At 46.0% G+C, this 13,129-nt stretch overlaps 1 protein-coding gene across 2 annotated transcripts in view; it reads right to left on the bottom strand.

Moving 5' to 3' along the window:
* Window positions 1-216: 216 nt before the first annotated feature.
* VWC2L (von Willebrand factor C domain containing 2 like) overlaps window positions 217-13,129 on the bottom strand; it is a 540,822-nt gene continuing 527,909 nt past the window's right edge. The window contains exon 4 of one of the 2 annotated variants that reach the window (XM_069615930.1): window positions 217-883. In XM_069615930.1, the coding sequence (XP_069472031.1) occupies window positions 735-883 (149 nt within the window). In that variant the 3' untranslated portion in view covers window positions 217-734. The remainder of the gene's footprint in view (window positions 884-13,129) is intronic. The other variant, XM_069615931.1, reaches the window with a different exon arrangement.

Raw genomic sequence — 13,129 nt, 5'->3', positions numbered from 1 at the left:
CCTTGGCGTTAGGCGCTTTGGAAGCTAAATAAAACAAGCAAACAAACAAACTAACTGTCCAGCAGTGCAGTGATTCGTTTTTGGCCAATTCACAAGATTAAGCACACACAGTAATGGGCTGGGAGGCAGAGCGTGAATTGAAGAATTGGCAGTGTACGTTCACCCATCATACACTTCGAAAATAAAAAGACACATGGACAGTTTCATTTTTCTTTTTTTTTTTTTTTAAAACAGACACTGTACATTTTCGCTGGGAGGAAAAATCCCAACTACAGGGCTGCGACATGAAAGAGAAAATAACATTAATAAAAAAAAAAAATCAAGAACAATTTTACCCAGAATAAGCTGGCACTGAGAGAGTCGTGGAGGGCCATTAAGGTCAAAAGTCACAAAGGCAAAAGAAATGACAACTGGTGATGTTGTAGCTGGAAACGTCATTGGGAGCCGGGGCTATCATCCCCAACCTAGTCAGTCATAGCCGGTCACGGACTGGCATTGTCCCCTCCGTTGCCCAGGTCACCAAGAGATGCTACGTAGAAAAAGCAGAATTGGCACATGGGTCATCATTCGTTGGCATCTGTGGCAAAGAAGCAGAGGCAGTTCAGTCTTGTAGGCATGTCCATCTGCTCTGAGGGTCTTTCTGCTTGAGACCCCACACTCCTTGAGTGCTAATGGCAAGACACAGTGACACGGGTATCCGCATGGGTCTTTGTCTCCTATGGCAGGGCCTGGGTCTAGAGCGCCTGCTTGCCTTGGCACTCCCGCTTAGAGCATTGAGCTGGCTTCCACCAGTCCCCATTGTGGCAGTGACAGATGTTGCATTCGTCCACCTTGACTTCGATGCCGGCCGGTATAATGGTGCTTCCTGCAAAGCAGTTCGGACCTGGAAGAGACACAGGCAGAAATGAGCTTCCAGTGAATTGCGGTGCAAACAGGCACGACCACAAGATATTAGCCAGGTGGAGGCAACAAACTGAAGGTAGACACAACACACATTGCATAGTCAAGGGGATAAGGATCTAGCATACAGAAACAACCACAGATACCTCAGGGGTCAAACAGGCTGCTACAGATTAGTTGTGGTTAAACAAGTTGGTCTTCGAAACAGGCAGAAAAAAGGGGTGTAATAGGAAGAACACAGGCAAAACCTAGCAGGAATTGGGGATGAAACAGAGTGCAGACAAAAAAAGGAGAGAATAGCCAGAGGTGTGAAACAAGGCAGTGACAGCCCCAGGCAGAAATGATTCCAGGCTGTTACAAATAGTTCACAGATGAAGGTTAGTCTGGGGTGAATCACACAACACTGGACTTGTCAACCGTTGAGTGATCGCAGTAGAGAGCATTTGTACCTGAGAGCAGGGCACTCATTTGTGCTATGGGCAGATCAGTAATGTGCCCGACTGATTGAAAAGGAGACAGGAGCTGCCAAAACAATAGCATTGCGAGTGGTATTGCTTTTTTGTTTCAGTACAAGTTTTATTGGTTTCATGCAAACATACATAGAAAGCAAAAAGAAACCTTTAACAATTTAGTTCCATTCCTTAACATTTGACATCAGCTTCCCATATCATTTCTCTAATAAAAAGAAAAACCACAGGAACAACATGAGCACCAACCATTGGCAGGACCCCTAAGGACTTCCAAAGAGCAAGTTGAACCACAATCCCGAGCCCTAGCCAGTGCACACGCACATGTCATACTACAAAAAGGCAGAGAAATAGAATAAAAAGAAAAGACTGCTCCCTAGAAACACGGAAATTGATTGCCTCCCTTACTTCAACAAATTGCATAGCAGCCACTACCAACCCCACTCTTTCTCCTAGTAAAACCAAGTCCCACCAATCTTCCGCTGTTAACAATCTTATTTTACTTAGTTGATCTCCCAAATAAAGTGTTCTAAGTTCAATTAATGTCATGCAGGAAGTAGATAAATGAACTAGCGACTCCACCTGTTCCTTTCCCTTGCAGTATCTGCAACAGGCATTTTCTACTTTTATTTGATGTCTCTTTAATTGGACTTCCTTTGTTTGATTGATATTCAGGCGACAACTCAACAAGAGATCTCTGAAATATGGCGAGGGGAACTTCTGCAGGTAATTGGGTATATTATTCAACCCTTTCCTCTCTTTCCACCAACCATAATTCGCAGGTTCCCTACCTCTTATTTCCTTGGTGTCAAGCCAATCTACCTTTTCCAATTTGTCTTTCACTTTATTGCCAATCAACACCCCCAGATCAATATTATGGTGTTGTAACACTTTTTCATTTTTCAATTTCCAGTCTTTCACAACTTTTTCATCTGGATAGACCAGGGATCGGAAAATAGCAAAGGGCTGTGCCCCGTCCACCATTGAACATTTCTGGTATGTGATATTGATTTCCATAGGACTATGGATGCCATAGATTGCAATCAGACTTCATATTGAATGGTTACCACTGCTAATGAGTTTGGGAGTCTCAAAATCCTACGCCAAAAGTAGGCCTCCATTAGTGCCCATACTTTCCATGTAAGGTTTAATGAGGCTTCTGCTCCATATGTTAGTACTTGGACTACCTTCTTTTTGTAGAAGGTGAGTATGGCAATTAGCGAGAAACTACCATATCTCCTGTGAATAACTGCCCCTTGCGTGGAAAGCGTGTCCAATTTGTCTCTCAAAAACATGTACTGGACACTATCCTTCAGGTTCTTCTTTATCATGATTCCCAAGAACACAATGGATTCGACAAGTTCTAGGGGTTGAGTATCAACCTTCCACTTAAAAGTCTCCTTTCTTTTCCTACCAGTGGACGTCATAGTCAACACCTTTGATTTCTTTACATTTATTTTCATGCCATTTGCCCCCAGGTAATCATTAAATCCGTCAATTCTTCACTGAAGACCTGTGGCAGTAAGGTCCAAGAAGACAATGTCATCCGGGTATAGGAGCCAGGGAAGCTCAACATTGTTTAGCTTGGGGGGGAAATGATCTAATATCTGCCTGGGATTTTCCCAGGTCTGATATATATAGGCTGAATAACAGTGGCGCTAACATGCATCCCTGTTTCAACCCACAGAAGGTATAGATATTCTGCGACAGAGTCCCATCAGCCTTTAACCCTATTTGGATGGATGTCCCTGTGTAGAGCAATTGTATAGCCTCTAACACATCGGTCGGGCAATTCCAGCCCTTCAATTTAGCCCACAAAAGTTGCCTGTCTACCCCATCAAAAGCCTGTTCTAGGTCTATGAATGCCATATAGATAAGGGATTCTGATTGTAGCACCTTCTGCTTCAACAGATTGAGGATAAACAGATTAAGGGTTGTCCCTACCCACTTCATAAATCCCGACTGCCTCGTATCTAATCTATCACTTCTGATCGCCCAGGCATTCAAGTCACGAAGAACAACCAAAGCAAAGAGCTTCCCCGGTGAATCCAACGGGGCGATAGGGCGGTAGTTCTTTGGCTCCCCTCTGTTGCCCTTCTTGAAAATCAGGACTATTATAGCCTCCCTCCAAGAACAAGGCATCTGTTTGTTAATCATGACTTGCTTAAATAATGCTACCATTAGATTTGCCCAGGAGTCAATGTTAGCTTTTAAGGTCTAGTTTGTGAGGCCATCTGGGCCAGCTGCCCTAGAAGAACTGAGTTAGTCAGCATATACCTGGCCTCTATCAAGTCAAATTTGAAGGACCAACCCTTTTCCGTTGTGTTCAAATTGGCTGCAAACCTCCTGTCTCCGTTAGGAAAAAGTGTCGCGTAGTGCCTCACCCAACCCTCTTCGGTTACCTGTCCCATCATGTGAATTCCCCTAAAGTTGCCACCATTATTTATTAAATCCCACATGTACCTGGGATTTTTCCCACAGACGGCTTTCAGCATCTTTTCAGCGTCGTTTTGCGTTCTCAACGCTCTGGTGGCCTTTATGTTGGTCAACATTTCCTCACGCCTTCTAACATCCCGGGGCCTTTCTCACCCTTCAGCCTCTTAACCTTCTTTCTTAAATCTTTTCTTTGTCGCAGGGAGATTTTGGAGCCACAATAATCTTGTCATGTGTTAGTAATGCTAGTGGCTGTTTCGGGTGAAAAAAGAGCTATCTAGCTATCTATCCAAATGACCTTCTCAAGTGTAGTAGTAGAATGCATTCAGTCTCTAATAATTATTAAAAATAAAGTCCAGAATCGGCATTAAATCGGAAAACATTATCTGGTTAAAATGTTGATTGTGGATATTCCAAAAACAGGTCTGGATTTTCCCATTGGAATGGTCAACAAACCCCTCCTTATCAAAGAGAATGTTGAAGATTGGCTTGGGGATGAGGCATGCAGCAAACATGTAGACATAGGCAATGGGGAAACAGGCAGGGCAAAGGCACAAGCAGAGTTTGGGCAGAGGTGATTGAAATAGGCAGGCCACAACCAGTCAGCATGCATTGTGGGGGTGAGAGCGGGACAGGCCTCATGTAAGGATTAGTGGCAGCAAACGAGGGCGGTGAAGACACAGACGACATGCAGCGGTGGGAGGAATGAAAGTGAGACAGACAGGAAAGAGACAGAAGGTAATTCATGAATTATTTGCGCCGAAAAAAACGGGATTTGTGCGCCATTCTGCCCGCAAATCCCTGTTTAACAAATGGGGATTTGCGGGCAGAATGGTGCACAAATCCCGTTTTTTTCAACGCAAATACTCGAGTAGTGGGTGCCAGTAAACGTGCAGGCACAGGCCATGAACAGGCGTGGAGAGCTATGGAACAGTCTTGCTCTAGTCTGCCATCCACAGAAGAATAATTCATGTTTCATTCGGATTTCTCCATTAGCATTCTAAAAACAGTACGTACAATAACACATCCCAAATATCAAAGCAGTACATTACGATTCAAATTGCTTTAGGTTTAGAAGTCTTCTTGCTGTCATATGTGTATGAAATTATCTAGGGGCAGGATCCTACAAATATATATGGAGCAACCAAGTGTAGCGAGGGGGCCAAACCAAGCAGAATTCGTTGGGGGGTGGGAGGAAGGGGTGATCCCTCAAGAATATCTTTAAAATATTGGGTTCAAATGGTACATTTTGAAGCACTCACTCTGAAAAATTGAGCAAAAAGCGATACAGTTTTGCAATCGATTTTGCAGGGTAACTTTTCCAAAGCATTTTCATGATGCCTTTTCTCACAATATTTGCCAGTATTCCCATCCAAGAACATAACCATGTTTGATTTGCGCATAATGCCAGTAATACTACTGTAAGAAAACATGTCCACGATGGCTCTGTCAATCTATGCCAGCATCAACATGTAAGAACCTACTCGTACTGGCAATGCCAGTTAAAATGCCATGCCACAATAAAAATAAATTCCAGTCTGTCTGGACCGAAGTACACTAGTATGGCCATGTAATAACACTAATCATGTTAGTTTTACCATTAATGCCCAGAAGAAATGCCATGCCACAGTAAGGAAACATGCCCAGACTGGGATGTTCCAATATAGGCCAGCCTAGCCATCTAATAACACTTAACCTGTTTGCCTTACTCGTGATGCCATGTAGAACATGTTTTGCCAGAGTAAGAAAATACATCCAGACTGGCTGCACCAAAGAAGGCCAGTCTAGCCATGTAATAATACTTATCATGTTTTATTTACAATTGATGGCCAGTAAATGGATGTGATTTTAAAGGAAGAATTTGTCCAGACTGCAGTCAAATGAGTCCTCCTTCCCCACAGCCAAAATAAGCAGCCCCTGGGTCCAACACACAGGCAAGCACACACACATCCACGCAGCTAAAGGGGGGATCTGTGTTTTCACTGGGCCTGCTTGGCTCTGCCACAATGTGTGGTGGGCCAGTGCTCCACAACCCATTACGGAGGAGCTGCCCCTGAAATAAAAAACATTCGGCTCTAAAGCCTCATCCCCTGAGGTATTAAATACACCAAATGACTACTGTTACCCCCATCTTCTTAAAACACCAAATTAACAGCTAAAACCAAATGACTCCTCAAAACAGCTTTCATGTACTTATGGATTCAATAGATCATTTTATCATCTTCAGCTTGCAGTAACAGAGAAAAAGCATCAGCACACTGACTAACACCATTTTCAATTATATACGATCTTAACTTCTTCCTACACACATCCTTACACCTAGCACATATCAGGACGAAGTGGACTGAGTCCTCTGCACGTGGGTGAAATATGTGAACATTTTCTTAATGCCAAGCCCTTGCATGCGTGCTCTCTGCGGGAGAATATTAAGATGCACTCCTGCAATTAATCTTCTGAAGTCAGAAGGCCTAACACCTTGCTAATATCTCCCTATTTCTAAAGAGGCTTATTGCCCTAGAATAGTATAGAAAAGAAGGCAAGCCAGTCTGCTGACTTCTTTCGAGTAAAAAGCTTCTGGGCCTCAATACGACTTTGGTGGTAGCCGTGGCGGTAAAACTGGCATGACTGCAGCTGGAGTCGATTTTCTTTACTGGCACCCTGGAATGGGCAATTACCTGGTCATTATAGCCCTGACGGTCCCGGTAATTGCCCATTCCTGGGCGCCAGTAAAAAATTCTCCCCACTCCCATTGAGCCCCATGGGGAGGCCGGATGCACGGACACCATTCACAATGGTGCTGGTGCATCCGGCATGGTCTGCTCCCAGGTGCCGGTCCGCCCGGAAGGCCAGTCCTGGCAGAAACGGGAAGACGGGAAGACATCCACTAGCAGAACTCATAGTTTGCCGGTCTGGTAACAACGGTACCGGCAAGCTTACTGGTACCGTTTTTACCGGACCAGCAACCTTGTAATGAGGCCCTCTTTCTTAATCATGGATTTCATTTGAGAGTAAAAGTGTAAGAGTATACGAGCCCATGGCTCTGTTACATCAATGTTTGGCCCCACTTGCTTACGTATGGGATTTATAAAGAGCAAACCTAGCGGGATAGTGACAGAGGTCCAAAGGGACACACACAGGAGGTTACACGTAGGCAACAGGGGTAGCAGAAGACATGGATTATTAGAGGCAGTGGCAGAGATAGGAAAGTGCAGAGGGGCAGACATTGGGTTGAGTGGAGCAATCAGCAATTGTCAAGATGTTCTCAGATGAATGGGGTCTTTTGTACTCCCTGGAGCATAGGATGGACGGGAGCATCTCATTTGCATTGCTAACTTGCTCTAGAGGCAGGGTGCATAGCAGAAAAATAACTGTTTCTTGTTTTTCCCTCTTGTAGTTCTTTGTTTCCCACCTGTCAAGGCTTCTGATAGTGCAGTTACCACCTGTGAAAGGGACTTTCACTGCCAGATTGAGTGGTGTCTTTGTTGTGACTGCTTTGAAGGTGAAGCAGTCTGTATTGGGCTTAAAGGGGTATCCAGTGTAGCAACTCGAGGCTGGGGCTGATGTGGTCGAATTTTCTTACTCCTGTGTTGTGCTGCACTATGACGGATGGCTTAGGAGAAGCCACCGTGGTATGTGGGACTCCTTTGAGTAGATGTTTCCATCACCCAGATAGGAGATGACTAGTCCTTCTGTTCAGAAACATGGGGCAGGTATGAACAGCTTGATTTTTTGGAGCAGCGCAACTGGTACCATGCTGCTTGGGTCTTCCTTGAGAGGTTACAGTTAATGGTAAAGCTGAGATGTGTTACACTGGAAGAGAGCTGGGGCAAAATCCCATTGAGCTTCATGTCCATCAGTCAGTGGTGCACTTGAGCATTCTTGGTGGGGTTTCCTAGGAGAATGAATTCGGCCTTCTGGTGGGCATCTGTCATCCAGGTTTGGATCAGGAACAGATAGTTCTTTAGTCAATGGATATATTGATGCAATTGATTTTCAGGTAAAATTGCAAGTAATCTGCATAGTGTTGTATCTTTTTTTTAAAATATAAATTTTATTGTCATTTTTAGGTTATCACAACAAACAGTTCTCTGTAAATCAAATGCATACCCTTAACGAATATTTTAACAATAACCCTTTTTTCCCCCTTCCCCCTCACCCCCCGCCCTCCCATAGCCGGTGATTGAATGTCAGTTTCAGAATTGTCTTGCAGGACCACAAAGAGCATTTACAGACTCGGACTGTCGAATAGTTCTGTGCACACTTAGTCTTGGGCACAACTTGGTGGCACCCCCAGGGGGGGAGCGTGCCTTGTTCAGTGAGTACCTTTGGTGTCCCAACCTTGTCGTGCCCTGAAGCTTGGGCAGGACCGTGGGCTAGGGTTGCACCCCTCAGGCCGGGCACTCGTACTTTTCAAAAAAGGGGAGCCAGAGTTCCTCAATGTTGGATCTAGATTCATCTAGGACATGCGTTAGGAACTCCATGTCGTATATCGCCCGAACCTTGGTGACCCATTCCTTCTCCTCAGGCATATATGGGTTCTTCCATTTTTGGGCCAGGCAGCTCCTGGTCGCCACCAGCATGACCTGAAGCATGTGACCCTGGGTGTCCTCCTGATCATCTCCTGCCTCGATGCCAAAGAGGAGCAACCAGGGGCACCGGGGTCTACTGATTCCGTCCACCCCCCCTAATCCAGGACAGGACCTCTCCCCAATACAACTGCACCCAAAGGCAGGACCACCACATGTGCATGTAGTCACCTATTGCATTTCGGCATTTCCAACAGTGAGGGTCGTAGCCCGGGCTCATTCTAGATATTCTCTGTGGGGGGTAGTGCCATCTGTGTAGGACCTTTAGCGCTTGATGTCTATACTGGGGGGAGGTTGCTGAGCGGTGGGCCCAGATGCACATCTTGGTCCACCTCTTGTCGTCTATTGCCACTCCCAGGTCTTTTTCCCATTGTGTCCGTGCCGGGGGGGGGGATCCCTTGGTATCGAGAAAAAGAGGAGCTTATATAAACGGGATATCACCCCCCTGGAGCCTCGGGTGGAGATGATCATTTTCTCAAAGTCTGTTAGGTCCCTCCTGAGGGTGTCTCCCCTTGAGGGTTCTGAGAGAACTCCCTTGAGTTGGAAGTAGCAGAATGGCGACAGTTTACCCAAACCCAGGGCCTCCTCAAGATCTAGAAGGGGCATGAAGGACCCCCCCACCCACAGGTGGCAAGCCCTGACTAGGCCCGCTTTGTACCACGTCTGGTAGGCAGCTGGTTCCCCTATTTTGGCTAGGAACGGCTAGGCCCAGATACAGCTCAACGGGGAGTGCCAGGTTGTGAGCCATCTGTAGTAATTCCCTTGCTTCCAGACGGACCAGAGGACCCCCAATACCGGGTGATCCAGTACCCGCCTGGGGATGCTTGCTCTTGGGACCCATAACCATTCAACGAGCATGACTGGGGCGAGTAGCCTATTGTCCAGGGCCACCCACTGCTTTTCCGTCCCAGGGATGAAGTGATCAACAAGGATCCTCAGCTGGGATGCCCTGTAGTATGTGTCAAGATCTGGGAACCCCACCCCTCCATCCTCCTTTGACCTTGTTAGGACATCGTAGGAGATCCTGTATTTCTTTCCCGCCCAGAGAAACCTGAGCAAGGTACGCTTTATTGAGTGAAAGAAGGGTTTAGGCACCTGGATGGGGAGCATCTGAAAGAGAAACAGGAATTTGGGGAGTACTATCATTTTGATCAGATTGAGTCGTGCCATCCATGAGAACCCCGCTGCCGCCCACCTCTCCATATCTCTCTTGACATCTGTCCACAGTGGGGTGAAATTATTCGAAAAGAGGTCATCCGGGTTGGGTGTGATTCGGATTCCCAGGTGTCGGAACCCACCTCTCTGCAAATAGGGTTGTATCTTGATGTTAGTGTTGGCAAGGAGTTTCTCCAGAGCTTCCATGCGTAGGTTGAATATGGCAGAAGACAGGTTGGAGCCTTGTGCAACTCTGCAGATTAATGGATGGTGCTGGGATGCACTGAGTCCCATCCGGACAAGTCAGTCTATTTTGTTGGACATTATTTTTTTATTTATTTATTTTATTGTTTGCTTGTTAGGTGCTTATAAATCAAATACATTCTGTTTCAAAGCGTCCACAGGGCAACAGGGAGGGAAGGTGGGACTGAAGTACAATTCAAAACACACAATATAATACAGTGGCGGAAGGAACGGACGAACCTACTATGCCTTGTGAGTATACACAATGTGTAAGTGCAGCAAGGGAGATGGCAGTGGGGTAGGTGCTGGGGTGTCCATGCTCGAGGGTGAGCCACAGATGAAGTGCAAGGTATGCAGCCAGGAGCCGTGTTAGGTGGAAAAGTGTGAGTCTCTAGGGTGGAGGGAGTGCAAGTGCTGAGGTAGACAGAAGCTGGAGATTGGGAATGAGTGGTCAGGAGCCCCCAGGATGCATAAAGATATAAGATACCAATCGGAGCAACTGTGAGATTAGCAGAGGAGGGAAGAAGGGAAGGAGGAGCAAAAAAGGAAAGTCTTGAGGTGCTTTTGGAACTTATGAAGGTCCTGCTCAAAACGCAGAGGGAGAGGCAGGCTGTTCCATAGGAGGGATCCAACTGAGGAAAGCGAAAAAACCTCCTGCTCTCTGTTTAGTGAATCACTTTACACAAAGGGAGTTGGTGCCAGAGGAGTGTAGAGGTCTAGAAGGAGAGTATTTGGTAAGAGAGAGTTGCAGATAGTGTGGTCCCTGGCCCCAGACAGCCTGGTGGATGAATTTGATCTGTCCAGCAACTGGGAGCCAGTGAAGACTTTTTAGGGCAGAAGAGATGCCATGCCTGGGCTTAAGGCCAAGGATAAGCCTTGTTGCTCTATTCTGGATTAGCTGAATTGGTCACAGAGTGGAAGAAGGTAGATTGAGAGGAGGCTATTACAATAGTCCAGCCTAGAGAGGACCAGGGCTCGGGAAACATTGAGCTTCTGGAAGAAAGTGAGAAAAGGGAGAATTCTCTTGAGAAGGTAGAGGTGAAAGTGAGGCTTCTTAGCAATGTCCTGGGTGTGAGGGAGGAAGTAGAGAGAGGAGTCAAAGATGACGCCAAGGTTTCTGGCTTCAGAAGAAAGAGCAAGTGGAGAGCCCAAGGAAGGAGGCCAGAGTGAAGGGAAGAAAGAGCGAGCAGAGGTCTCAATCAGAAGGATCTCAGTTTTGCTGCCATTGAGGCAGAGATAGTTGGAAGTGCACCAGGCCTAGATGGCCTATAGGCAGTCAGGGATGAAGGAAGGTGCTAGTGAGTCAGCAGGAGTGTCATCTGTATAACACTGGAAGTTGGGGGAGAAGGAGGAAATGAGGAGTGCCAGCTGAGCAAGGTAGATGTTAAAGAGCCAGGGGGAGAGGAAAGATCCCTGGGGAACTCCACAGGTTAAGAAGGAAGTAGGAGAGGAGAAGGTGCCCAGGAAGACATGGTAACAGCGGTCAGTTAGGAAAGAGGTCAGCCACCCAGTGCCTGTTCCGAGATACCAAGGGTATTGTGGAGACTTTGTATGAGGATAGAATGGTTACCAGTGTTGCAGGCAGAGGAGAGATCAAGTAGGATGAGGACAGCTGGTAAATTGGAGTCCAGAGAAGCAAGCAGTTCTTCACGGGTGTTCAGAAGAGCAGCTTTTGGATGCTCCGGATCCAGATTGATGATCCTGGAGACCACCGCCAAGTTCAGTGTGCGAGTTGAATTGGGGCAAGGCCAGCTTCTGCAGCAGTTTCCCCAGAAAGGGGGTGATTGAAATAGGGTGATAGTTGGCTGGATAGGTGGGGTCTGCTGAATGTTTCTTCAGGAGAGGGCATACAATGGAGTGCTTGAGGGAGGAGGGGGACGATCCAGAGGCAAAAGAGTGGTTGCTGAAATCAGCGAGTGCGGGGGAAAGAGAGTCAATGTTATCCTTGATGGTTCTGGATGAAAAGGGGGAGCCAGGTGATTTCTGATCTGTTTGTTAGAAAAGATCTCCCCCATGTAAAGTTGTGTTATGGAATCCAGTTTCTTTAAGCCTTCTTATTAGTGTACTGTAGTTAACAGTGTCAAAGGAGGGTGAGATGCCGAGGAGAACGAGTACTGAGGTGATGTTGCCATCCTTTGTGATTTTGAGGTTGTCCCAAATGGAAACTAATGCCAATTTAGCGCTTCTTATTGGTCTGAAACCAACTTTTGAGTGATCTAGCACATTATTAGAGTGTACATGCTCCATGGCTTTGCAGACATAGTCAGAAGTGTGCCAGTGTGTAAAACAGTGCTGCGGCATCTCTGTGTGGACAAGAAGAACAGTATGTGTCAACAAACACCAAGTTTTGAGACACAGTGGTTTATGAAATGGAACTACTCATGGTTCTCTCTAAAGGGTACCTAAAAATGAGTACAATGCCATGCTCTATCACATCAAAACCCAGATATGAAACACCACAGTATATGAACAGAACACTCAGATTGGAAGCAGCAGTATATAAATAAGTGAAACAGCAGTATATAAATGGAACATTTAAAAGCACCTTCCAGAGGCATGCAGATGCGGAAGGCAGCAGGGCAAGGGTCACAGCAATGCAATCTGTATTTTACAGTGCCTTTACGTGAGCACAACAGAGTGCAATTTAGAAACAGTGCGGTACCCTTTCTAAGGGATAGTTATTCGAGACAGTATGTAAGACAATGCAAGTCTTTCATTAGGGATATCAGAGTGCAAGCAACATAGAGTGTACACTGTGAAGATGTACCTTTATGTGGGCACCCAAATTTAGCATAGGAAATGAAATAAGTCCAAGAGTCATTTCAGGAATGTGAAGGGGTGAGCATGACGTAATGCACTTTCACAGGAACACCAAGGCAGCATTGTTTAGTTGCTTCTTTCAGGACGGAAACTGATATTCCTATGGGCCATGTAAGATGGAATGGCAATATTGTTTAATTCTTGAATTGATCATTAACATAGATGTAGCACCTCCGTCATACCATTTGCATATTAGCACTAGCAACAATTGCCTTAGTGCAAACACACATATATATATCGAGTAGAATTCATGTGATCACGCTACAAGCCGTAGCGAAACGCGTCATCGCCGGGGTTTTTCCTTTGTGTTGCTGGGCGAGGGCTGGAGGATTTTATTTTTGGAACTAATAAAGAAGATATTTTTTAATCGCAAGATGTTGCAGCCAGTTTTGTGAGAACACGAACACTTGAATTTTGAATTTGGCATACAACTCCAGGAGTGCGGCTCAGGACTGCACCGTGTGCACGGTGCGGAGAACGGGGATATATATATATATTCAATGCATTTCCGCACCAGGGCAAAGT

This window comes from Ambystoma mexicanum, chromosome 9 (genome assembly GCF_040938575.1).
Source record: "Ambystoma mexicanum isolate Mex_15411 chromosome 9, UKY_AmexF1_1, whole genome shotgun sequence".
Lineage (NCBI taxonomy): Eukaryota > Metazoa > Chordata > Amphibia > Caudata > Ambystomatidae > Ambystoma > Ambystoma mexicanum.
Note: the sequence above shows the minus strand (reverse complement) of the source record. Positions and strands in the feature narration are given on the sequence as shown.